Below are 25,749 nucleotides of genomic sequence, written 5' to 3'. Positions count from 1 at the left end.
CATTATGGATAACAATTCATTCCTCTAATATGAATATGGCAGTAGGAATATATTACCGACCACCTAACCAGGACAGTGATAGTGATGCTGAAATGTTAAGGGAGATTAGAGAGGCTATCAAAATAAAAAACACAGTAATAATAGGAGATTTCAGTTATCCCCATATTGATTGGGTGCATGTCACCTCAGGACGGGATTCAGAGATTAAATTTCTTGATGCCTTAAATGACTGCTTCTTGGAGCAGCTAGTACAGGAACCCACAAGGGGAGAGTCAATTCTCGATCTAGTCTTGACTGGAACGCAGGATCTGGTCCAAGAAGTAACTGTTACTGGACCGCTTGGAAATAGTGACCACAATATAATAACTTTTAATAGTCCTGTGTTGGGAAGAACACTGCAGCGGTCAAACACTCTGGCATTTAATTTCAAAAAGGGGAATTACACTAAAATGAGGAAGCTAGTTAAACAGAAACTAAAAGGTAGAGTAATTAAACTAAAATCCCTGGAAGCTGCATGGAAACTGTTTAAAGACACCATACTAGAGGCCCAACTTAAATGTATACCCCAAATAAAAAAAACACAGTAAGAGACCTAACAAAGAACCACCATGGCTAAACAGCCATGTTAAAAAGGCAGTGAGAGAGAAAAGGGCAGCTTTTAAAAAGTGGAAGTCAAATCCTAGTGAGGAAAATAGAAAGGAACATAAACACTCCCAAATTAAGTGTCATAATGTAGTAAGAAAAGCCAAAAAAGATTTTGAGGAACAGCTAGCCAAAAATTCAAAAAACGATAGTAAAATGTTTTTTAAATACATTAGAAGCAGGAAGCCCGCTAAAAAAGCAGTGGGGCCCTTGGACGATAAAGATATAAGAGGAGCGATCAAGGAAGACAGTGCCATTGCAGAGCGATTAAATGATTTCTTTGCTTCAGTCTTCACGGCTGAGGATGTTACAGAGGTTCCTAAATTTGAGCCAGCCTTTTTAGGTGACAAATCTGAGGAACTCACTCAGATTGAAGTGACATTAGAGGAGGTTTTGGAGTTAATTGATAAGCTGAATAGTAACAAGTCTCCAGGACCGGACGGCATTCACCCAAGGGTTCTGAAAGAACTCAAATGTGAAATTGCGGAGTTATTAACAGTGGTTTGTAACCTATCCTTTAAATCCACTTTGGTACCAAATGACTGGAAGACGGCCAATATAACGCCAATATTTAAAAAAGGCTCTAGAGGAGACCCTGGCAATTATAGACCGATAAGTTTAACATCAGTACCAGGCAAATTAGTAGAAACACTAGTAAAGAATAAAATTGCAAGGCACGTAGAAGAGCACGAATTGTTGGGCAAAAGTCAGCATGGTTTCTGCAGAGGGAAGTCGTGTCTAACTAATCTATTAGAATTCTTTGAAGGGGTTAATAAACATGCGGACAAGGGGCACCCAGTGGACATAATATACCTAGATTTCCAGAAAGCCTTTGACACGGTCCCACACCAAAGGCTTTTATGTAAATTAGGTGGTCATGGGATAGGAGGAAAGATCCTTTCATGGATCGGGCATTGGTTAAAAGACAGAAAACAAAGGGTGGGAATAAATGGTAAATTTTCACAATGGAGGAGGGTAACTAGTGGTGTTCCCCAGGGGTCAGTCCTGGGACCGATCCTGTTCAACTTGTTCATCAATGATCTAGAAAATGAGGTAAGCAGTGAGGTGGCCTAGTTTGCAGATGACACCAAGTTGTTCAGGACAGTCAAAACCAAAAGGGATTGTGAAGAACTACAAAAAGATCTCAGCAAACTGAGTGATTGGGCAGCAAAATGGCAAATGAAATTTAATGTGGGTAAGTGTAAGGTAATGCATGTTGGAAAAAAATAACCCAAATTACACGTAGTACATGATGGGGTCAAATTTAGCTACGACAGATCAGGAAAGGGATCTTGGAGTTATAGTGGATAGTTCTCTGAAGACATCCACGCAGTGTGCAACGGCAGTTAGTAAGGCAAATAGGATGTTAGGAATTATTAAAAAAGGGATCGATAATAAGACAAAAGATATCATACTTCCCCTATATAAAACTATGGTACGCCCACATCTTGAGTACTGCGTGCAGATGTGGTCTCCTCACCTCAAAAAAGATATATTGGCATTAGAAAAGGTTCAGAAAAGGGCAACTAAGATGATTAGGGGCTTGGAACGGGTCCCATATGGGGAGAGGCTAGAGAGACTGGGACTTTTCAGTTTGGAAAAGAGGCGATTGAGGGGCGATATGATAGAGGTATATAAAATCATGAATGGTGTGGAGAAAGTGAATATAGAAAAATTATTTACCTTTTCCCATAATACAAGAACTAGGGGACACCAAATGAAATTGATGGGTAGTAGGTTCAAAACCAATAAAAGGAAATTTTTCTTCACACAGCGCACAGTCAACCTGTGGAACTCCTTGCCCGAGGAGGCTGTGAAGGCCAGGACTCTATTAGGGTTTAAAAAAAGAGCTTGATAAATTTTTGCAGGTTAGGTCCATAAATGGCTATTAGCCAGGGATAAAGTATGGTGCCCCTAGCCTTCAGAACAAGGGCAAGAGATGGATGGCAGGAGATAAATCACTTGATCATTGTCTTCTGTTCTCCTTCTCTGGGGCACCTGGCATTGGCCACCGTCGGCAGATGGGATGCTGGGCTGGATGGACCTTTGGTCTGACCCAGTATGGCCATTCTTATGTTCTTATGCCACCAGGCACCGCCACCCCATGCCAGGCACTGCACACCCCCCCGCAGGCTATTCACTGGAGCTGCACAAGCCTAGAACTACCCCACGTGAGCTACTCCAGGACGGGAAGAGCCACCTCCACTCCTGTCACCATGTGGTGGGGCACATGGGGAGCAGCCAGAGAGGTGTCCCACATTCACCACAAATTACAGCCCCATTGCCACATATGGTACGAAGAGCGTGTTGGACAGTGATGGTTCAAAGAGAGAAGAACAAGGCAATTTGTCAGGTGATCCCGCTCATCGTCCAGGTCCAGCTGCTGGCAGTCACACCTCGCTCTGGCAGAGCGAGCCTGGATCAGGGGAGGAGAGGCCCCTACCAACCTGTAACGTTTGTTACTGCAAGCCGCTGCCCAGCAGGCAATCTGCTCAGAGGTGACTGGAAGGCCTTTCATTCTGCTACTGCTGTGACTCTCTCAATGGTTTGGTCCTGTCCATGTAGAAAGTCAAAGCCCTTTGAACATCTAAGGTTTGTAAACTCTGTTCCTTTGGGGAGGTGTTAGGTTTCAGATAAAAACCAGTAAGGAAATCTTCTTGATCTGGAAAGAGGACACCACCTTTGGTGAGAACACTAGACAGGGTCTCAGTCTCACCTTGTCTTTATGGAGCGATTCCATCATCAGGGCCCTCAATTCAGATACCCTCCTGGCTGAAGTGATGGCCGCCACCACCAGGAAAGCAGTTTTGTAACTTATAAGCAGCAGGGGACAGGAAGCAAGGGGTTCAAAGCACCCCCACAACCCTATCAGTTTTGGGAACACTAGATTAAGGTCCCCCACAGGCAGAGGAGCCTGCATCTGTGGTCTGACCCTCTCTATGACCCTAATAAACCTTTTTGCCTCTAGGGCCAGAGTGAAAGGCTGAAATGGCTGCTAAAACAAACCGCGGAGGAGGATAAGGACAAGGACAGCCCCTCTTGACTTAAATGCCATACGATCAAGGGTATCAAGGCCTGCAATGGGACAACCCCCTCCAAGATACCCAAATGGAAAAACCTTTTCCACTTGGCCACGTAGGCCACCCTGGTGGGGGGTTTCGTATGGTTTAGCAGCACCTCCCTCACAGAGTCCAAGCATGAGTGCGCCATGGCAGTCAAACTATGGAGCTTCCAAGTTGTGAGGTGCAGGGATTGGAGGTTGGGGTACTGCAGTACCCCAACCAGGTCCAGGAATTATGGCGGTATGCCACCCAATAACACTCCCATCTCCAGTATAACAGAGTACCAGTCTGGTGGCACCAGCGTGGGCCAGACAGCAATGACTGATCCCTGATCTGACTGAATATTGAGGAGGACCTTGTGGACAAGTAGAACTGGAAGGAAGTCCTATAGCAGCAGGCCTGACCAGGGAATGCTAAACGCATCTGCCCAGGACCACAGACTCTGGTTCTGGTCAGAACAAAAGACATCCAGCACTTTGCATTGAGGTGCAAGGTCCATTTGGGGGTGCCCCCACTCTTGGGAAATTAAGAGCAGCATGCCTAGGTGTAGCAGCCACTCATGGTTCACAGAAGACCTGCTGAGGTGGTGTGCCAATCAGCTGTGGGCGCCTGGAAGATTATGGGCCTGCAGAAAGATTTGATGTTGGATTCAAAATGCCCAGAGCCCGAGGGCCTTGTGACACAGGGGAGAGGAGTGTGCACCCATTTGTTTACATAGTACATTGCACGCCAGTGAGTACAGATGACAAAACAGCAACTTCACAATAAATTGTCCTGGAAGTCCTTGCATGCCAGCCTGACAGCTCTGAGCTCCCTGACATTGATATGGAGATTGAGGTCTCTTGTCCCCCAAAGTCTGGGTTTGGCACCCCACCCAAATGCACCTCATGGAAAGCGAGGCTTGGGGAGACCGGAAGGGTACACCCAGACCGACTGTTCACGCGTCTAGCCACTAACTGAAGGCTGACAGAGTTTGTGGTGGCACTGTCACCAGTGACTGTGCTGTCTAACAGGTCGGTACACCAAAGCAAGCCACAGCTGAGGGGAACGCACTTGGAGCCTGCAATGCTGGACTACAAATGTACAAGCCACCATGTGGCCCAGCACCTGGTGGTTGTGAGGGAGAACCTGATAAATGTCATGAATAAGCCACCATAGCCTGAAACCTGCTGTCTGGGAGGAAGGCCCTGGCAAACACTGCATCCAGGAGAGCCCCCTCAAACTCCATTCTGTGCCTGGGGACCAGAACCGACAGAGAATCTAATGTTTAGTGGATTAGCTGCCGTCAAAATCTATAAGAGGCCCTGTGCTGCTCTAAATGCCTCTGGCAGTGAGGACAGTTCACATGAATCCACTTGGGTGTGTAAATGCTCCTTGACCCACCAATCACCCAGGTAAATGAACAATTGTATCTGGTGCCTGTGCAGGAAGGCCACTGCCGCCACACAGTTGGTGAAGACCCCTGGGGCAGAGCAGAGGCCAAACAGGAGGACTGAACTAAGAGTATCCCCCATCTGGCACAAACCAAAGAAACCTCCTCTGGGAAAGGTAACTTGCTATGTGAAAATAAGCATCTTAAGTCAAAAGCAGCAAACCAGTCCCCTGGCCCCAACAACAGGATGATAAGACCCAGAGGGTATCATAGGAATTTTTATTCTTTAAAAAGATAAAAAAAGTTGGACTTACGAGTTCTGAACAATATGGGCCTCAGGTCCCACCTTTGATTTTGGAATTAGAAAATACTGGGAATAAAACCTCTGCACTCAAAACTGATTAGGGACGTCGTCTATAACAATCCCTCATTCAAGGGGGGGCATTTCCTGCCTGACCACGCTCGTGAGGGGGTCCCTGAAGAGAGATGGAGGCCGGGTATTAAAGAGAAGGGGATGGCATATCCCCTTTCTACCACACGCAGGACCCAGTGGTCTGATGTTATACAGCAGTAGGCAGGGTAGAAAGAAGATAGGCAAAAGGAAGACAAGGGGCCTGCTGGAACTACATCAATAATGTGTGGTGCTCTCAACCATGCCGCCTGCTTCAGCCCTGACGGAGGCTGGTGCTGACCCTGCCCTTGGTTCCATTGGCTGTCAGCAGGGTTTCTCTGCCTACTTGGATCCCTCTGTTGCGAAGGGAATTGTCTGGCAGGTGCAAAATATCTATGCTGGGTCGCAGGTGTATGAAGACCCAAAGAGCGTAAGGTGGCTCTCGCATCCTTTAGGCTGTGAAGCCTTTTATCAGTTTTTCCTGAAAAGAATGCGTGGTCTTCTAAAGGAAGGTTTGAATTGTTTGTTGTACCTGGTAAGGAAGGCCAAAGACTTGTGGTTGTGCCTCCAATGCATTGCCATTCCCGAGGCTGTAACTTGGGTGGCAGCACCTGCTGCGTCCAGCGCTACCTGAAGTGCTACTCTGGAGATAAGTTTGTTTTCCTCCACAACTGCTGTAAATTCCAGCTTTGACTTCAGGAGGAACTAACAGAGAACTGGGGCAGGGAGTTGGCACCTGTATATGTTTATCTACTGACCAGAGCCTGCTGGTTAGCAAATCTCAGTCGTAAACCCCGTGTTGAATAAGTTTTCCTGCCATGGAGGTCCAGACATTTCCCCTCTGGTCTTCAGCAAGGGTCTTTGAAATCTGTCTCTCCCTGCGGTTTGCCATATGAACCACTAGGGAGCCAAGGGGCAGGAGGGTGAGTAAAACAGCGTTCAATAATTTAATCAGGGTAAGGCTACCCTTGTGGTGACTGAGGACAAGATGTTTGTGACTGGGCCCGTCTCATGTTTAATCCCCTCTACTTGAGCCCCAAGGCCTTGGGTCACTCAGCGTAAGAGCTGTTGAAACACCCAGCCATTCTCTAAGACTGGGAATGCTGAGGACCCACAATCACCTCATCAAAAGGAGACAGCCACCAGATCAGTCTGCAATGGCAAGGTAGAAAAGCCCAAGTCCCACGCCTGAGAGCCAGCACCTGAAGACAATGGTAACACACTAAGCACCCAAACACACACACACCACCAAGGTCATCCCTTTTTGCAATGGCACCTGGCCCTGTGCCTGACTCGACAGTGCTGAGGGGCCCAGCTCTGAGGCAGGAGGTAAGCAAACTGCCTGTTGGCACAGGCACTGGCACCACCTCAGTGTCAGAGCAAGTGAACCCAACAGTGCCAAAGAGGAAGTCTGACTAGTAGGAGGGTTCCTGGGCTTGGTCCTTTGGAGGGACACCTAACACCACAGACAACACCCAGTACAGCACCAGGGGAGCTTCCAGGTATGCCAATATTGAAGGTGCTATAGGAGGGAGTCCTGTAAACTACCCCATGTCTCCTGAAGAGTTCATGGAGTCAAAAAGGGCCTTTGTCACTCCTCGTGCAGTTGACAGCCACCTGTTATCGTCTGAATGTCGACTCCAGTGACTGGGATGCGATGCTGACTAGGTACTTCCACTCTTCGCCAAGCTCGAGTAGTAGGAGTCCAATTCTAATATGGAAGACCAAGGGGTGGGGCCCAGGGGAGGGGATTGACACAGGCACCGGCCCTATGTCTGCTGGATTGGCCCCAGCACTGGTGCCAAAAGCAGCCTACAGTAACTCTGGTTCAGATAGCGCCAGAGGTGGATGAAACTGGTCCGGCACCAAGCTGGAAGATCACACTGACGACAACATCTGGGTAACCCCTTGGTTCAGCGTTGGCACTGTAGGGGACAGTTGGCATAGCCTGCTTGCCACCAGCCATGTGGCAGCTATGCACCTCCCTCAGCGGAAAAGGGCCCAGGGCAGTGATCTATAAAAGGCCCTGTGCCACTCTAAATGCTTCTGGCGTGGAAGGCAGTTCAAGCAAGTGATGGCTCCTGCCTTGCACTGTGGTGGATGCATGTGCCTCTTGAGTACGTCCCTGGCATGGTGGAGCAGGCACCTTAGGTTCTTCATGGTGCTTCATCGAGGTGGGAGAGTGCCCATTATGCTTTTTTTTTTTTGTGCACGTGCGTGCGCAAGGCACCAGGTATTGGTGCTTATTCTGTCTGGCAAGATGAAGCACCAGCCCTGGCTCATGGTACCGTGAGTCTTTAGATTGCACAGATGATGGCACCAGTGCGCTCCACACCAAGGAGGCCTTACTGTGTACCCCAGAGGGGGAAAAAATGTCTGAATGCAAAGCTGCCTCCATAAATGAGGACCTTTAGCCTTTGCACTCTGTTCTTAAGAATTCTTAAGCTTGAATTTTTTGCAGCTCAAGCAGCCATTTCCTTGATGGTTTTCACCAAAACCAGCAGAGATCAGCCAAGTGTGGGTCACTTTTAGGCATATGCTTACCACACTACGAACAATTTTTAAAGCCTGGAGAGCCAGACATCCCGCCTCCCCATGCCGAGAGGGACGGTAATAGCCATCTCTAACATCTAAATTACTAAACTATTTACAAACTAATTAGACCTATTTACACTATGAACAAAAGGCTACCAGCAACAACTATCTATGAGATGGTCTGAAGAAGTGGGTCTATCCCACGAAAGCTCACCTAATAAATTATTCTGTTAGTCTTTAAAGTGCTACTTTACTGCTTTTTTGCTTTGATAGTATCTAGACTAGCATGGCTTTCTCTCTGTATCTATAAGGAGCTCCAGCAACTGACAGCATGGTGAGAAGGAAGCAGGGGGTGGGTTGAGCCATGCATATATTGGTCACTATACTGAAACAATTCCAGAGGGCGTTGCTCTGACCCAATGCCTGCCAGCTAGGACAAGAAGTTTTCCAGCACCTGGACTTGTGCCAGCACACACCCAGTTTGGAATGCACATGAGCAATCACTCGAAGAAGAGTCAGAGTCTAATTATTTGCACCAGTCTTCGCAATTTTTAAAGGAAGTGTTTTGGTCTCTAGATTCTTTTTACCACTTTTAGACATAAGGATTGTTTTTAGTCCTCTTAGGACTTGACTACATTTCAGAAGATTGACCCTGACTGAGTAAATCTTCACGGGAGTTAGATTTTGTGCGTCTGGTGAAGATGTGAAATTGGTCTGGGGCCAGCAGTTAACCGCTGTACTCCTTGCTATCGTGAGAAGTAAGGAAGGTTGACAAGATAAACTCTCCCATCAACCATCCTTAGCAAGGACTGTCACAAAAGTTTATTTCCAATACGTCGATTTTAGCATGCAGTTCCCGTAGCTAGAACTGCATATCTGAAATAGACTCTCAGGTCAACACTACACTTACAGACTAATAGGTTTATCAGAGCATAAGCTTTCATGGGCAAAGACCCACTTCGTCAGATGCATCTATAAGGTTAGTTTATAAAGGTGCCACAGGACTTATTTTTGCCTAGTTCTGCCTTTGACATTTACATTCTATTTTGGGTGGGCAGGGACTAGTATTTTCTCCCTTTACAGGGACGTTAAGTTTATTATGTTACCGTTGCTATTATTGAGCTGTTCAGCTATGTCCACCTTTTGAAGCAAAGCCTGCCCACCATTTACAATTAAATAGCTTGCCTCTCGCCTTGGGACTCCAGGACTAGCTGCTCCAAGAGGCAGTCATTAATAGCACAGACAGTGGCCCCTGAACAGGAGCTGCTTTAAAAGACTTTCCTGGTATTGTGCGATTCCTCTCACCTGGACCTCAGCATTGCTGGTGCCAATAGCAAGGTAGTTTCCTTCTTTAATCCAGGACACTGAAGAGATGTAGTCATCTGGCTGCTCCATCTGCAACAGCTGGATGATCTCACCAGAGGAGTAATTCCACAGATATACAGAGTTATCCAGAGCCACAGCCAGGAAGTTCTGTGAACTCCAGTCAATGAGGTTCAGATCTAAGATCAGAAGACACACCAAGTCACACTATGTCCACTGCTTATTACAAATACCCTTGGAAAGTCTTGTATGGTGTAGAGCCAGGCTGCAGGTAGGCAGACAGACCTCCTCCCACCCCTCTTCCCAATGCTGAGGGATCAGGAGCTCCCACCTGCATGAATGATTGATTATTCCTGGAGTGCCACAGTTGCACATGGCACTTGACAGGTAAGGGGATTGGCCTTATGGCATGTTGGAGTCCTAGCTAACCGGATCAGAGCATGGAAATGTTGTTCCAGTCCAGTTGCATGAAGCTTAGAAACACCCTTTCCTATAAGATTAAATAGGATCATAACACTAGAACTGGAAGGGACCTTGAGAGGTCATTGACTCTAGTTCCCTGCCCTCACAGCAGGACCAAGCACCACCTGGGCCATCCCCGATAGATGTTTATCTAACCTGCTCTTAAATATCTATCTCCAGTGAGATTCCACAGCCACCCTGGGCAGTTTATTCCAGTGTTTAACCACCTGACAGTGAGGAAGTTTTTCCTCATATTCAACCTAAACTTCCCTTGCTGCAGTTTGAGGATAGGATAAGAAGCAAAGGGCTTAGAGGCCAAGAAGAACCGTTTTTCCTCCCTCCCCCTTGTAACCCTCATTGAGGTACCTGACAACTACTATCATGCCCTCTAAGTCTTCTCTTCTCTAAACTAAAGCCCAGTCCTTTCAGTCTTCCCTCATAGCTCATGTTCTCATTCTTGTTGCTCTTCTCTGGACCTTCTCCACATTTTTCATGAAATGTGGTGCCTAGAACTAGACACAGTACTCCAGCTGAGGCCTAATGAGCAGCGTAAAGCAGAAGAATGACTTCCCGTATCTTGCTCTCAATACCCACATTAATGCATCCCAGAATCACGTTTGCTTTTTTTCTCCCAACAGCATCATGCTGTAGGCTCGTATTTAGCTTGTGGTCCACTATGACCCCTAAATCCCTTTCCACAGTACTCCTTCCTAAACAGTTGCTTCCTGTTTTATATGTAGGAAGGAACAATCAGCTTCATAAGTGGATTACTTTGCATTTGTCTTTATTAAACTTCATCCTGTTTACCTCAGACCATTTCTTCAGCTTGTCCAGATCATTCTGAATTATGACCCTATCCTCCAAAGTAGTTGCAACCCCTCCCAGCTTGGTATCATCCATAAACTTAATAAACATATTCTCTATGCCAATATCTAAATTGTTGAAGATTTTGAATGAAACTGGTCCCAAAACTTGCAGAACCCCGCTTGTTACACCCTTCCAGCATGACTGCAAACCGTTGACTACTCTGAAAATGGTTACCTTTAGTTTCCCCATCTAAGTTGTATTTGCCTAGTTATTTGATATGGTCTTGCATGACCTTATAAAATGCCTTAAAAAGTCTATGTATACCACATCCACTGTTTCTCCCTTGTCCACAACACTTAGCTTTCTTTGACAGGGCATCACACTGGCCTGGCAAGATTTGTTCTTCACAAATCCATGCTGGCTGTTATTACCTTGTTTTCTTCCAGATGTTTGTAGGTGAATTCCTTAGTTACTTGCTCTGTCATCTTTCCCAGCACAGAAGTTAAACTGACTGGTCTGTAGTTTCCTGGGTTGTTCTTCCTCCCCACAGCACCCCTGCTGCTTTTTTATAGATGGGCACTATATTTGCCCTTTTCCAGTTGTCTGGAATGTCTGTCTTCCAGGACTTTTCAAATATGACAGTTAAAGGTTCTGATACCAGCTCTTTAAATAAAAAGACACTATTCAGCAAGCCACCTGATGTCAGCCTGCGTGCTAACATGCTCCAAGAATCCCATTGATACAGCTGCAACCAAGCTTAGAGAAGGCTCCATTGTTCCTCTGAGGACCAAAATGCTAAGCCAAGTAAGGGAGCTGCCTTGTATGGGCTGATAACAGGCATTTTCTACTACAGTTTGACACTCTCTAATCCAGAGCTATATCATCCGGCAACATCTGTAGTCCAGCATGACTTTAATTAGCCAAACAAGCACTTATCATAGGTGTGGCCAAGTTTCCCCATGGTCCCATACAGTTTTATAGCCACTAGTCCCGACTGCATTCTGGGCTGCTACTTTGCTGTAACGTACCCCAAATGTCTTTTGAGAGACCAGTCAGCAGTAGAACCTTTGGTAATGTGCTAGAAAATAGATGTTCTGTGGTCCAGCAAACTCTCTCATCTGGCACCAGTCAGGTCCCAAGGGTGCCAGACAAGAGGGTCAATCTGTCTTTTTACCCAATGTTTTTTTTTTGTAAAGCAAGAGGAGCCCCCAGCTGGCTCCCCCACAACTGGGACTACTGAGGTGCCAGATCTTAGTGCCGGCACAAAAAAAAAAAAGCATTGTTTTTACCCCACCCAGTCTGCTTGTAGGATGAACTACTCCCTCCCTAAAGCAGCTCATTTGGGAGCAGGAGGATTGATGACTAAACTCAAGCAGTGTCATTCTATAGGGAATTTCTGGCACCCCTCTGAGATGATCCCAACCTCCATGGCACAAAGGAAACAGACAAGATCACACACTTCCCTACCTATCTTTGGCCTCCTGATGGATGTGGAACAGGAAGTGGGATGCAAAAGATGGTGAGGCACAAAATAAGCTGCCAGTGCTATTTCCCCAGGCAATAGCCAGAGGCCTGAGAACAGAGAACTTGTCCCAAAATGCAAGTGCAGCCAGACAGAAAAAGTTTAAGTCAAGGTACTAAGGAGAACAGCGAGTTGTGCCAGCAAGATGACTATAGGGGAAAAAAGAGGCGCTTTCACTGAGCAAGAGAGGGAGATCAGAGCCACCACTCAAGGGAAGGGCAGAAGTTAATTATAACTGAAAATAGTCAGTACTGAACTTTAAGCCAGATTTTTGCGTTCCTCATGAAGATGAGCAAGGGACCTGGTTTCTGTTCAGCAGCATCCAAGTTTAAACATACAAGCCAGCAGGTCTAGATGAGCCTGTGACACTAAGTGATTTGCTGAACAACTCCTTGGGCATACAGTGTTCTGCAAATCACCATCCAAACAAGCAATCCTGGCAATGCTAATTTCAATCCCTGGCAAGATAGCCAAACAAGTCTTACCACAGACTTGCAGGGGAGGGTGGCCCTGCAAGTCAGGAGATGGGTCTTTGCTTTATCTAGCAGGTTCTGTTTCCTCTGACCTCAGACTCAAGTGGGTGAAGCAAAAAGGAACAAACAAGACCAGGATCCTATGGAGAGGCTCTTTCAAATCTTACCCAAGTTATAATGAGATGCTCACATGGATTAACAAATGGGCTGGGGGATGGCCAACCAGGGCACCAACTGTCAGCTTTGAATTAAAGATGGTATTACACATTCTGCAAGAATTCTTAAGTTTGATTTTGTTAATCTCTTTATGCAGGGTGAAGAGGAAGCAAGTGCACCCTTGTGGCATTTATAGAGGGCACTGCATAGAAAGGATAGCAAATATTATTATTGACAGGAATGCAGAGGGCCACCAAGGGCCCTGCACACAGCAGCAGAACTTGCTTACAGTAGTCGTTACGAATCTCTGGCGCATCCAGGATCCGGTCTGGCATAGAGGGAATATATCTGCCATTCTTCCTACTGGACCCAGGTGTTGTCTTCTGGCTATAGAGCACTTTCAAGTTATTCTGGTAACCTGTAAATGAGAGCGCCATGGTTACTCACTAAATAGTTTCTAACTCACACTGGTAACCTTGTGGCTCACTTTGGCACAGGGAGTCTTCCACTGAGGGCAAAGCTATGTCTTAAAATGGAGGTGCTCTTGCTACAAGCCAGAGGAGCAAACTGGTGCCAGTTATAACACGTGCCTACTAGAAGGCGAAGCCACTGAGCCTCAAGTCTTTCCATGAAACCCACTGAGCCACTTTCAGATGGCAGCTATTTTACTTGCTGAAACCAGATTCAAACTTGGAAGACCCAATTTTTCCCAAGCCTCTGTTAGTTAAGAGTTTAACTGAAGCATGATTTAAACCAAGGATAGTTTGGCAACTACAATATTTGATTGAAGCCATTCCTTGAAGGAGCTTAGGGATCAAGCCACATTTTTAGGGAAAATTTATGCTTTGCGGTGCCAATCACTGACTTGTGTAGCTACAGCTCAGCTTGGACTGAGGTGACCAATGATCAGGATGACAAAGGAAAGCTATTAAGAAACTCATGGTATTCTAGAGGTTAATCAGGGACACAGCTTTGTGCTCACATCCCATAGCTTGGGGTGGGGGAGTACACACCACACCAGTCAGGGTTCTGTTATGGATCTTTCCTTCAAAGGAAAAGGAGCTTCTCTTCCCTTCCATCACAGAAGGTGCATTCAGATCATCACCAAGCCTTGTATACCTTCTGGGGCATTCTGAGGCTTCCCACTAAGCCGGAGGATCTTTGCTTCTTCCACATCAAAGCCATTCAAATTCAGTGCCCAAGCCTTCTGCTGCTCCTGTAGAGAGGACATACAGAACCTCTCAGGCAAACTTGAGTCCTACCACCACATTCAGAGGGAATAGGAGCAAAACTGGAATGTAGTTCAACAGCTCAGTAGTCCCATGGCCCCAGCTGTGTCGTGCTCAGGTAGTTCCCTCTGCTTCAGATGGTATGCTTCTTTATTTGGAGAGCCACCTGCATAGAAGCCAGTCCTCCAGGCAGCCCCTAGTTTGCCTGAAGAGCTGTGTCCTGCTCCTGTTGGGCCAGTTTTGTACTGTGCCAGCTGCCCCCAGATCGAGAGAGAAATGCAAAAAGGCCCAATGAGGAAATAGGACAAGGAGCTTGCTTTGTATAGCTGCCTTCTGACTTGTCCATGTGGAGAAGCCATTTGAGAATGCAAACTATGAATCTGAAGTGTTATAGCTATTAGCTTATAGCTTATTCCACAAGTTTTGTGGAGTTCTCTTATGCAGCTTTAAGTCTGGAATAGCCAGCGCTGTGTGCTTATGTCTCAGTAGCCTTCCACCAGTTCACATTCATGCCTGTCAGATGCAGTGCAGGGCAGGGCAGCCTAGGACCCCAAGGCATTACATGACAAAACAAGAAGCGTGCTATCATTCCTTGTATCTAGGGCCATACCCCAAGTCTCACAATAACTTTATACCCGTCAACCTAGCCCAGCCATCACTTCTCATGCCTTGCTCTATAAACATGAGTGCTGCACATCAGAGCATGCCACCAATGGCTCACCATGAAGCAGTGTGAACACCCCGAAATTTGCTTCTCAGGAGATGATTAGGAGGGTATGCCTATTAGAACACATTGCTCACCTTCTTGGTAGGTGTATCCTCAGAAGAATCGTTCTCTTTGGTCAAGAGAAAGCTGGCAACCTCCATCTGCATGGCACTGCGGTTGGGAATGTAGCGGTCCCCACCTGCCTTGGTAGGTGTGCTCTGGATTTTGGATCCTGATTTACCTGTTTTGCATGCAGAAGAGTCATTCAGCCTGTCATTAGTTAAAGCAAAAATTGTCTAGCAAGGCCTAGAATAGTGTTTACTCCAAAGCCCTTAGGCACTGCTAGCTGCGCAACATGTTTTCCAGGCTATAATAGGACAGGGTTCCTGGGCACAGATAGAGAAATTGATCCAGGGTACCTTTGCTTAAAATACAGGCTACTCAGCCCCAGTCTGGGATTTCCTTCTCATTAAGGCAAATCCAACCAGCTAACACAGCACTTCTGCCAGCCCCTTCACCATCCAGAAGTCATACAAGCAAACCCACAAATTTCCCAGCTGCTATACCAGCCCCCATCAACAAACAGCAAATTAAAGCGAGCAGTTATTAAACCTGTTTCACACAACACCACTGATTCTTCCAGGCCCCAAAGGATGCAGCCCCAGTTCCTGGATAATCATCATGCTCTCCAATCCCTTAGTTCTAAATATCTAAATATTTATTAATGAAAAAAGAACAAACAAGGTTAGAAAGAAGAATTATTAAAGCAGTATTTCCCATACATCAATCATAACTACTGATGCAGGCCAGCAGTGTTATTTGCTGACTCCTAAAGTTCATTTCAGGTTACACAGATTCACTTATTGGAGCATTGCAGCTCTGGCCCATTGGGTCCACGTGCTGGGACATGGACCCTTGGAGATCAAAAGGCAAAGGATATAAGATGGACCCTGCTAAGTCCACATCACCCATTTTGTTCTCTTGTCTACTGGGATCAAGCCCTTTCCTCTTCTCATAGTCCCTTGAGGGTCCACCCCCACCTGACTCAGGTGGGCTGTTGTGGCAAACTGTCATTGGATGAGTCCCAGGAGACAGTCTCAAGTTTCTGAAATGGACAGGAACAACAAGTCGTCCTGGGGCACCTTATAGGCTAACATATTTTGGAGCACAAGCTTTCATGGGTAAAAACCTGCTTCATCAGATGCATGAGTGGGGTGCAGGAGTATTTAAAGAGGGGGGTCCCAGTAAGAAGGAGGGGCAGAGCTGACAAGGTCTGTTCTGCCAGTGTGGAAATGGCCCATTATCAGTAGTATACGTCCAGAGGAGAAAACAAGTCAGACCAGTCAGAGGGATGTGGCCCATTATCAGATTCTAGTGTGGAGGTGTGAACTTCCAGGACAGAGAAACTGCTTTTGTAAGGTGCAAGCCACAACCAGTCTCTGTTTAATCCTTGGTTGATGGTGTCAAATTTGCAAATGAATTGCAGCTCAGAGATTTCTCTTTCGATTTTTTTTTGTTGTAGGACTGCTATTTTTAAAATCTGTTACTGAGTGTCCAGGGAGATTGAAGTGTTCTACAGGTTTTTGTATGTTACCATTCCTGATGCCTGATTTATGTCCATTTATTCTTTTACGTAGAAGACTGTTCAGTTTGGCCAATGGAAATTTCAGTAGGGCATTGCTGGCACATGACGACATATAATCTATGAGTAGATGTTCAGGTAAGAGAGACCGTGATGCTACAGTTAGTGGGAGGTCCTGTGATGATATCACTGGTGTAAATATATGAGCAGAGTTGGCAGCGAGGTTTGTTGCAGGGATCGGTTCCAGGTTTAGAGTTACTGTGTTGTGGTCTATAGTTGCTGGTGAGGATTTGTTTAAGGTTGGCAGGCTGTCTGCAGGCGAGGACAGGCCTGACTCCCAAGGTCTGTGAGAGTGAAGGATCACTGTCCAGTATGGGTTGCAAATCACTGATTATACATTGGAGAGGCGTTAGCTGGGGGCTGTATGTGATGGCCATTGGTGTTCTCTTTGCGAGGCCTGTCTTGTAGCAGGTAGCTTCCGGGTACAAATCTGGTTCTATAAGTCTGTTTCTTCTCTTCCTTAGGTGGGTATTGTAGTTTGAGGAAAGCTTGGTAAAGGTCTTGTAGATGTTTCTCTGTCTGTTGGATCAGAGCAAATATGGTTGTACCTTAGTGCCTGGCTGTAAACAATGGACTGTGTAGTGTGCCCTGGATAGAAGCTGGAGGTGTGGAGATGAGCATAGCGGTCCATGGGTTTTTGGTATAGGGTGGTATTTATGTGACCATCGCTTATCTGCACAGTAGTGTCCAGGAAGTGGATCTCTTGTGTGGACTGGTCCAGGCTACAGCTGATGGTGGGGTGGAAACTGTTGAAATCGCAGTGGAACTCTTCAAGAGCCTCCTTCCCATGGGTCCAGATGATGATGTCATCAATGTAGCGCTGGTAGAGGAGGGGCGCTAGGGGACAAGAACTGAGGAAGCATTTTTCCAGGTCAGCCATAAAAATGTTGGCATACTGTGGGGCCATGCAGATGCCCATAGCAGTGCCACTGATTCGAAGGTATAAATTGTCCTCAAATCTGAAATAGTTGTGGATGAGGACAAAGTCATGAAGCACCACCACCATTTGTGGCTCAGTCTCATCAGGGATAATGTTCCTAACAGCTTGAAGTCCATCTACATGTGGGATATTGGTGTAAAGGGCCTCTACATCCAAGGTGGCCAGGATGGTCACCAAAGAATTGTAGTTTCCCGAGGAAGTCGGTAGTATCTCAAAGAAAGCTGAGAGTGCTGGTAGCACTAAGTAGAGCGTCAACATATCCAGACAATCCTGTGGCTCCCTCTACTTCCCACTACTACCAGTGAGTATATGGGCAGGCCTGACATCTGCTAGTGGCCTAGGCCACTATCCAGGCTGGGGGTGGGAGTGGGGGGAACCATCCAGTGTGAAAGGTGCTTGCTGATGGAATCTCTTAGGCAGCAGGTGGGAGAGCTACAGGAGGAGGTAGCCAGGTTGAGGAGTATCTGACTCCACGAGCAGTTCCTGGATAGTATTCATGTGGAGACAGCTGAGGTAACTGTCCCAGTACACAGGATGGCTGATAAACCACTGGTGGAGGAGATGATAGATCCAGGTGGACACTGGCAGCTGGTTACTTCTGGCAGTAGGCAGTGTTCCACCCCTGCTCAGAATGCTCCCACCATGGTACTAGGAAACCATTATGCTGTACTTCATATAGGAGACAATCGCCCCGGACAGCAGAGGAGAAGCCTTGTACCCCCAAGGCTGGGAAGTCTGCTGCCACCACTGTGAGGAGGAAAACGTAGAGTACTGGTGGTCAGGGACTCTGAGGGGGGACGGAGGCCCCCATCTGTTGCCCTGACATTTCATCTCAGGAGGTATGCTGCCTGCCAGGGGCCTGTACCCGAGATGTTATGGAGGCGTTGAGGATTATCCGGCCCTCTGACTACTATCCCATGCTTCTCATCCACGTGGGCACTAATGATACTGTGAGGTGTGACGCTGAGCAGGTCAAGAGTGACTTCAGGGCTCTGGGGTCAGGGGTGAGGGAGTTTGGGGTGCAGGTGGTATTCTCCTCAATCCTGCCTGTCAGTGGTAGGGGCCCAGACAGAGACAGGTGCATCCTAGAGGTGAATGGCTGGCTTCGAAGTGGTGTCGCCAGGAAGACTTTGGCTTCCTCGACCATGGGATGCTATTCCAGGAAGGACTGCTAGGCAGAGATGGTGTTCACCTTTCGAGGAGGGGAAAGGCCGTATATGGACACAGACTGCCTAACCTAGTGAGGAGGGCTTTAAACTAGGTTCAACGGGGGCAGGGGAGCAAAGCCCACAGGTAAGCAGAGAACATGGAAACCTGGGAGATGGGTCAGAAATGGGAGGCAGCATGGGCAATGTCAGAGTAAAAAGAGGGTCAGGGCAAAAACAGGGAGGCAAGATCAAATCAATTTCTTAGATGCCTACATACAAATGCAAGAAGTATGGTAATAAGCAGGAAGAACTGGAAGTGCTAATAAATAAATACAACTATGACATTGCTGGCATCACGGAAACTTGGTGGGATAATACATGATTGGAATGCTGGTATTGAAGGGTACAGCCTGCTTAGGAAGGCTAGACAGGGAAGAAAGGGGGAGGTGTTGCCTTATATATTAAAAATGTACACACTTGGACTGAGGTGGAGATGGACGTGTTGAGAGTCTCTGGGTTAGGCTAAAAGGGGTAAAAAAGAAAAAAAAAACCAAAAAAACCAAAAAACCAAGGGTGATGTCCTGCTAAGAGTCTACTACAGGCCGCCTACCCAGGTGCAAGAGGTGGATGAGGCTTTTTTTTTTTTTTTTTTAAAAAGTAACTAACAAAGTCATTCCAGGCACCAGATTTGGTGGTGATGGGGGACTTCAACTATCCAGATATATGTTGAGAAACTAATACAGCAGGGCACAGACTATCCAGTAAGTTCTTGGATTGCATTGGAAACAATTTGTTATTCCAAAAGGTTGAAAAAGCTACTGGGAGGGAAGCTGTTCTAGATTTGATTTCAAACAAATAGGGAAGAATTGGTAGAGAACTTGAAAGTGGAAGGCAGCTTGGGTGAAAGTGATCATGAAATCAGAGTTCACAATTCTAAGGAAGGGAAGAAGGGAAAACAGCAAAATAGAGATAATGGATTTCAGGAAGGCAGATTTTGGTAAACTCAGAGAGCTGGCAGGTAAGGGCTCATGGGAAGCAAAACTGAGGGAAAAAACAGCTGAGACGAGTTGGCAGTTTTTCAAAGGGACATTATTAAGGGCCCAAAAGCAAGCTATCCCGCTGCATAGGAAAGATAGAAAATATGGCAAAAGACCACCTTGGCTTAACCAGGAGATCTTGCATGATCTCAAAATAAAAAAGGAATCTTATAAAAAATGGAAACAAGGACAAATTACAAAGGATGAATACAGGCAAACACCACAAGAATGCAGGAGCAAGATTAGAAAGGCTAAGGCACAAAATGAGCTCAAACTAGCTACAGGCATAAAGGGAACAAGGCAGCTTTTTATAAGTATATTAGAAACAAGGAGGACGACCACAGACAGGGTAGGCATCTTAACTTCAGTGCCAGGAAAGATAATGGAGCAGATAATTGAAGAAATAATCTGCAAGAACTTGGAAGGTGGTAGGGAAGAGCCAGTATGGATTTGTAAAGAACAAATCACGTCAAACCAATCTGATAGCTTTCTTTGATAGGATAACGAGCCTTGTGGCTAGGGAAGAAGCAGTAGATGTGGTATACCTAGACTTTAGTAAAGCATTTGACACGGTCTCACATGATATTCTTATAAAAAAAACTAGGCAAATACAATCTAATTAAGGCTACCATAAGGTGGGTGCATAACTGGCTGGATAACCGTACTCACAGTAGTTCTTAATGGTTCTCAATCCTGCTGGAAAAGTATAACAAGTGGGGTTCTGCAGGGGTCTGTACTGGGACTGGTTCTGCTCACTATCTTCATCAACAATTAAGATATTGGCATAGAAAGCACGCTTATTATGTTTGCAGATGATACCAAGCTGGGAGAGGGTGCAACTGCTTTGGAGGATAGGGTCATAATTCAAAGTGATCTGGATAAATTGGAGGAATGGTCTGAGGTAAACAGGATGAAGTTTAATAAGGACAAATGCAAAGTGCTCCACTTGGGAAGGAACAATCAGTTTCACACATACAGAATGGGAAGAGACTGACTAGGAATGACTACAGCAGAGAGGGATCTAGGGGTTATAGTAGACGACAAGCTAAATATGAGTCAGCAGTGTGATGCTGTTGCAAAAAAAGCAAACATGATTCTGGGATGCAACAACAGGTGTGTTGTGAACAAGACACAAGAAGTCATTTTTCCGCTCTACTCTGCGCTGGTTAGGCCTCAGCTGGAGTATTGTATCCAGTTCTGAGCACCGCAGTTCAAGAAAGATGTGGAAAAATTGGAGAAGATCCAGAAAAGAGCAACAAGAATGATTAAAGGTCTAGAGAATGTGACCTATGAAGAAAGGCTGAAAGAGCTGGGCTTGTTTAGTTTGGAAAGAGAGAAGATTGAGGGGCAACATGATAGCAGTTTTCCGGTATCTAAAAGGGTGTCATAAGGAGGAGGGAGTAAGCTTGTTCTTTTTGGCCCCTCAGGATAGAACAAGAGGCAATGGACTTAAATTGCAGCAAGGGAGGTTTAGGTTGGACATTTGGAAAAAGTTCCTAACTGTCAGGGTAGTCAAACAGTGGAACAAATTGCCAAAGGAGGTTGTGGAATCTCCATCGCTGGACAGGTTAGATAGATGTCTATCAAGGATGGTCTTGGTCCTGCCATTGGGGCAGGACTCAATGGCCCCTCGAGGTCCCTTCCAGTCCTAATATTCTATGCCTCGCAGGGCCCTGGATAGCTGCCCTGAACCTCCCTCCATGGGACTGGGTATGGGGCTGTGCCTCAGGTGGCATGGCTCTGCTCCTATCTATTCTCCCCACACCCTCAACCACAGCCCCACTCCCAGTGCCATGCAGGGAGCGGGGAGGGAAGGTATAGACAGTGACAGCAGCAGGAAGTGAGGTTAAAAAGTCTGAGGACCATTAGCATAGTTATTATTAGCAACTAATCTGTCCCTAACACAGGGAAACATGGTGGGCTTTTTGACCGCAGCTTTGTGCCAAACTGTTCGTGTTGCCAAGCTTCCTTTGTTCAGCTGACAGTTAATTTAGATCCCATCAGTTATATGGGAACTTGAAGTTTCTCCCTTCAAAGTGCAACACAGGATTCCATTTACCATCACACTGCCTATTCACTCAAGTTCTTCAAGTATCTCTGGAGTTCTTTTCAGTTCCCTCTACTGCAGACTCTTCACTATGTCATTGACAGCTACTGAACTACCAACCCTGCTCAGCCCCTTCCAGGGCATTACCAACCCTCTCAAACCCCACACAACTTCATTTTGTCATACATAGAGCTATTTAACGCTGCTCTGCTTTCTCTGTGCTCGGCTTCTGTAACAGCCTTTTGTACCTTCTCAAAGAAGTCAGGCCAGCTAACAATCTCCTGTACTGTAAAAGTATAACCAACATGGCTTTTCTATAGTCTATAGCCACAATGAGGAGGAGCAGCAGCCATTAATTGTAGAGCTACAAGTCACACACTCACATTCCATCTAAAAAATCTCATTACAACAGTGTCACTTCAGTTTGTTAAGAGGGATACCATATCCTGGAGCACCACTCACTTCACCAGATAAAGAAAGCAGATCTCAAGATAGATAAAGGAAACATTTCATCTGACAAGCAATGACTTAAGTTATTAATAGCTCAGTCTGTGGAATCACCATTCTATGATGAGTGCCTACTTTTCTACTGTTTTCTGTCTGATTTGTAATTGTTCCCATCTGTTGTATAATTTTGCTAAATGTAACTCAATTAATGTAGTAGGATTTGATTGGTTAGGTAATTGTTTCAGTAGGTTACAACTGGTTAGTAAAATTATACTAAAATAATTGGTCAAGATATAGCTATGCAGGAATAAATTTTCACTACTTAAACTGGAGTCCAAGAAGGAAAAACAGCAGGGTAAAGAAAGCAAGAAGAATGAATGATGGAAAAAGGAACACCTTAATGGAAAAACCTCAGAGGATTCACTCCTAAGCAGGGTTACCAACCACAAAAATTTTTGTTTACAGACAAAATGGGAAAAATTTATGGACAGAATTTTAAAAAAAACAAGAAAACAAAAACAAAAACACAAACATCATTTTTATACTATATGACGACATAAATGGCCAAAAGTGAAACAATCGTTTACTGACAGGTTGGCAACCCAGCTCCCAAGACCAGCACTGTCAGACCCTGATGCTGGTTGCTGTACCTCCAGATACTGACTTTGTTCCAACAGGGGAAGTCTGCCTCCCCTATCAGGATTGGTGAGCATGATACTGTGTGCTTGGCATATATTCTGCTCTCCTGGTAATTGTAAATAAATAGAGAATACAACTATTACTGTGTAAGGCTTCTTCACTGGCACAGATCCTGCATACCCACAGGGCATTACACCCTGAGCCCTAGGAATTGGGCAAGGTTGGAAGTTTAACATGGTCACACCTTGAGCCCTACAGATTGGGTAAAGGAGTGTGTCCCTGCAGTGTGGCAGGGATGAGAAATTTCTGTGGGTAAAAGCACTGCTTCCTACATAGACAAATGGTTGGTGTAGAGCCCCAAGTTTTACATACCCTGCCTGCCTGCCTGCCCACCCTCCCCCACCTCCCCAGCCCCTTTCCTTACTCACCAGGGGTTTTGGAGGGGGTTTTGCTGGTGCTGTGGGGCCGGTTGGCTGGCTTCATGGGTGAGAGGCCAGTACTACTTGTGTTGGCAGGACTGGGTCCAGGGCCAACAACAGAAGCATTTCCTTCCTTGGCCTTGCGCTGCCACCGTGCCAAGGGGGCATTGGGGATTGGGGTGTCCAGCTTCAACAGGCTGTGCAAGTCACTTTCAAACACAAACTGCGCCATGATGAGGGAGAGGCGTCTGCAGGAAGAGGGGATGGAGGGGGCGGGAATCATAGATCAATTCCTTTCCTGTCATGTGCTGCCCTGTTGCTCCCCCTCCCCCTCTTTCTCCGCCTTGCCCCCTGCTTCACTCTGCTCAGTGCCACAGAGCACTCACTCACCCCTCAGTGTCCCCCACTCTGCTTCCTCCCCCACTCAGTGCCCCCACCTACTGCTGCCCTGCCTTCTACTTCTCCCCAGGCAGTGCCCCACCCCTTCTCCTGCTCAGTGGGCCCACATACTGCCCCCTCTCCCCCACCCTCACTCAATGCCCCCACCTACTGTCCCCCACTTCACTCCACTCAGTGAGTGAGTACCCCCCAGTATCCCACCACCTACCCTTGCTCACCCCAGCACCTCCCCCGATCAGCACCCCCTCACCCCACCACCTCCCCCCACTCAGCTCCCCCTCACCCTGTACCCCCGTATCCCCCTACTCAGCACCCCCTCACCCCATACCCCCTTGCTCAGAGCCCCCCTCGCCATGTGTCTGCCTTGCCCCGCTACCTCCCCCAACTCAGAGGCCCCCTCACCCCCGTATCCCCCCGCTCAGCGCCCCCCTCAGCAGCCCCCTCGCCCCGCTCAGCAACCCCTCGCCCGGAGCCCCCCTCACCCTGCCACCTCCCACAACTCAGCAGCCCCCTCACCCCCGTTCCACCTCCTCCTCCCCGTGCTCAACGCCCCCGTGGCCCCCTCACCCCACCACCCTCCGCTCAGCGCCGCCCGGTCCCGCCGCCTCCCCCCGCTCAGTTCCGCCCGGTCCCCCTCCCCGACTCGCCGGCTCCCCCCACTCAGCGCCCCCCCTCCCCAATTCCCCCCACCCCGTCCCGCCGCGTCGCCCCGCTGAGTGCCCCCCTCCCAGCCCACAACAGCGGCCGGCCACCGGCAGCGACACGCCAAGGACCGCCACTCACAGCCAGGAGCTCAGTCTCCAGCCCCCTCACACCTGCCCCTCACTCAACCGCCCCTCTGCAGGGCCGCCCCTCGCTCCGCTTCAGCCGAGCGCCCCACAGTCCCATTGGCCACTTCAAACCCAACGGCCTCTGGCACCATGGCGACCGCCCCAACGCCCTGTTCCTATTGGCCCGCACAGACTGGGGTGGGGCTTACCCGAAGACAACGCCCCACAGCCTCGCTCCACAGCCGGGCGTTTGCGCTGAGACGGCAACAGTAAAGTGACCTCTGACCTCGGCTGCTGATAGGCTGGAGGCTCCGGATGGGCGAACGGGCTGGCCCCGCCCCGGGGCAGGGGGGAGCTGCGGGCGAGCGGCCTGAGGGGCGTGGCCGTGAACGGGGAAGCGGAAATAACCCCTCCCCCCACTGCCAGCAGTCCCGCCCCAGCCTAGGGGGTGGATCTGGCAATGCTGTGGGGCCCACAGGAAGGGGGAGTGGGCAGGGCACGGGGTGAGGTGGGAGTGAGGGGGCAGGAGTGGGCAGGGCACGGGGTGAGGTGGGAGTGAGGGGGCAGGAAGGGGGAGTGGGCAGGGCACGGGGTGAGGGGGGAGTGGGGGTGCAGGAAGGGGGAGTGGGCAGGGCACGGGGTGAGGTGGGAGTGAGGGGGCAGGAATGGGGAGTGGGCAGGGCACGGGGTGAGGTGGGAGTGGGGGGCAGGAATGGGGAGTGGGCAGGGCACGGGGTGAGGTGGGAGTGAGGGGGCAGGAATGGGGAGTGGGCAGGGCATGGGGTGAGGTGGGAGTGAGGGTGCAGGAAGGGGGAGTGGGCAGGGCACGGGGTGAGGTGGGAGTGAGGGGGCAGGAAGGGGGAGTGGGCAGGGCACGGGGTGAGGTGGGAGTGAGGGGGCAGGAATGGGGAGTGGGCAGGGCACGGGGTGAGCTGGGAGTGAGGGTGCAGGAATGGGGAGTGGGCAGGGCACGGGGTGAGCTGGGAGTAGGGGGGCAGGAAGGGGGAGGGGGCAGGGCACGGGGTGAGCTGGGAGTGAGGGTGCAGGAATGGGGAGTGGGCACGGGGTGAGCTGGGAGTAGGGGGGCAGGAAGGGGGAGTGGGCAGGGCACGGGGTGAGCTGGGAGTAGGGGGGCAGGAATGGGGAGTGGGCAGGGCACGGGGTGAGGTGGGAGTGAGGGGGCAGGAATGGGGAGTGGGCAGGGCACGGGGTGAGCTGGGAGTAGGGGGGCAGGAAGGGGGAGTGGGCAGGGCATGGGGTGAGCTGGGAGTGAGGTGGCAGGAAGGGGGAGTGGGCAGGGCACGGGGTGAGCTGGGAGTGAGGGGGAGGAATGGGGTGTGGGCAAGGCATGGGGTGAGCTGAGAGTGAGGGGGCAGGCTCTGGGTGGGAGGTAAGTGGTAGGAGCAGGATGTGGTCTGGGTGGGTGGGGAGGTGCGGGATGGTATGAGAGTGAGGGATCTAGATGGGAGGTGAAGTGTAGGCATGGGCTGGGATCTGGAAGAGGGGATGCAGGAGCGGGCTAGACTTGGGGGTTTGGAGTCATGAAAGGGGTGCAGGAGCAGAGTGGGGGTGTGAGATCTC

The 25,749-nt window shown here is 48.4% G+C and overlaps 1 protein-coding gene across 2 annotated transcripts in view; it reads right to left on the bottom strand.

Moving 5' to 3' along the window:
- CDC20 (cell division cycle 20) overlaps positions 1 to 24,301 on the bottom strand; it is a 28,681-nt gene extending 4,380 nt beyond the window's left edge. Inside the window, exons 1-6 of one of the 2 annotated variants that reach the window (XM_075003051.1) lie at positions 24,182 to 24,301; positions 23,009 to 23,247; positions 14,776 to 14,921; positions 13,865 to 13,961; positions 13,035 to 13,163; positions 9,308 to 9,504 (exon numbers count right to left, since the gene is read on the bottom strand). In XM_075003051.1, coding sequence (XP_074859152.1) covers positions 9,308 to 9,504; positions 13,035 to 13,163; positions 13,865 to 13,961; positions 14,776 to 14,921; positions 23,009 to 23,231 — 792 coding nt within the window. In that variant the 5' untranslated portion in view covers positions 23,232 to 23,247; positions 24,182 to 24,301. The remainder of the gene's footprint in view (positions 1 to 9,307; positions 9,505 to 13,034; positions 13,164 to 13,864; positions 13,962 to 14,775; positions 14,922 to 23,008; positions 23,248 to 24,181) is intronic. The other variant, XM_075003052.1, reaches the window with a different exon arrangement.
- Positions 24,302 to 25,749: the final 1,448 nt, after the last annotated feature.

Source organism: Carettochelys insculpta, chromosome 9 (assembly GCF_033958435.1).
Source record: "Carettochelys insculpta isolate YL-2023 chromosome 9, ASM3395843v1, whole genome shotgun sequence".
Lineage (NCBI taxonomy): Eukaryota > Metazoa > Chordata > Testudines > Carettochelyidae > Carettochelys > Carettochelys insculpta.
The sequence above is the reverse complement of the archived record's forward strand: the minus strand, read 5'-3'. Positions and strand labels throughout refer to the sequence as shown.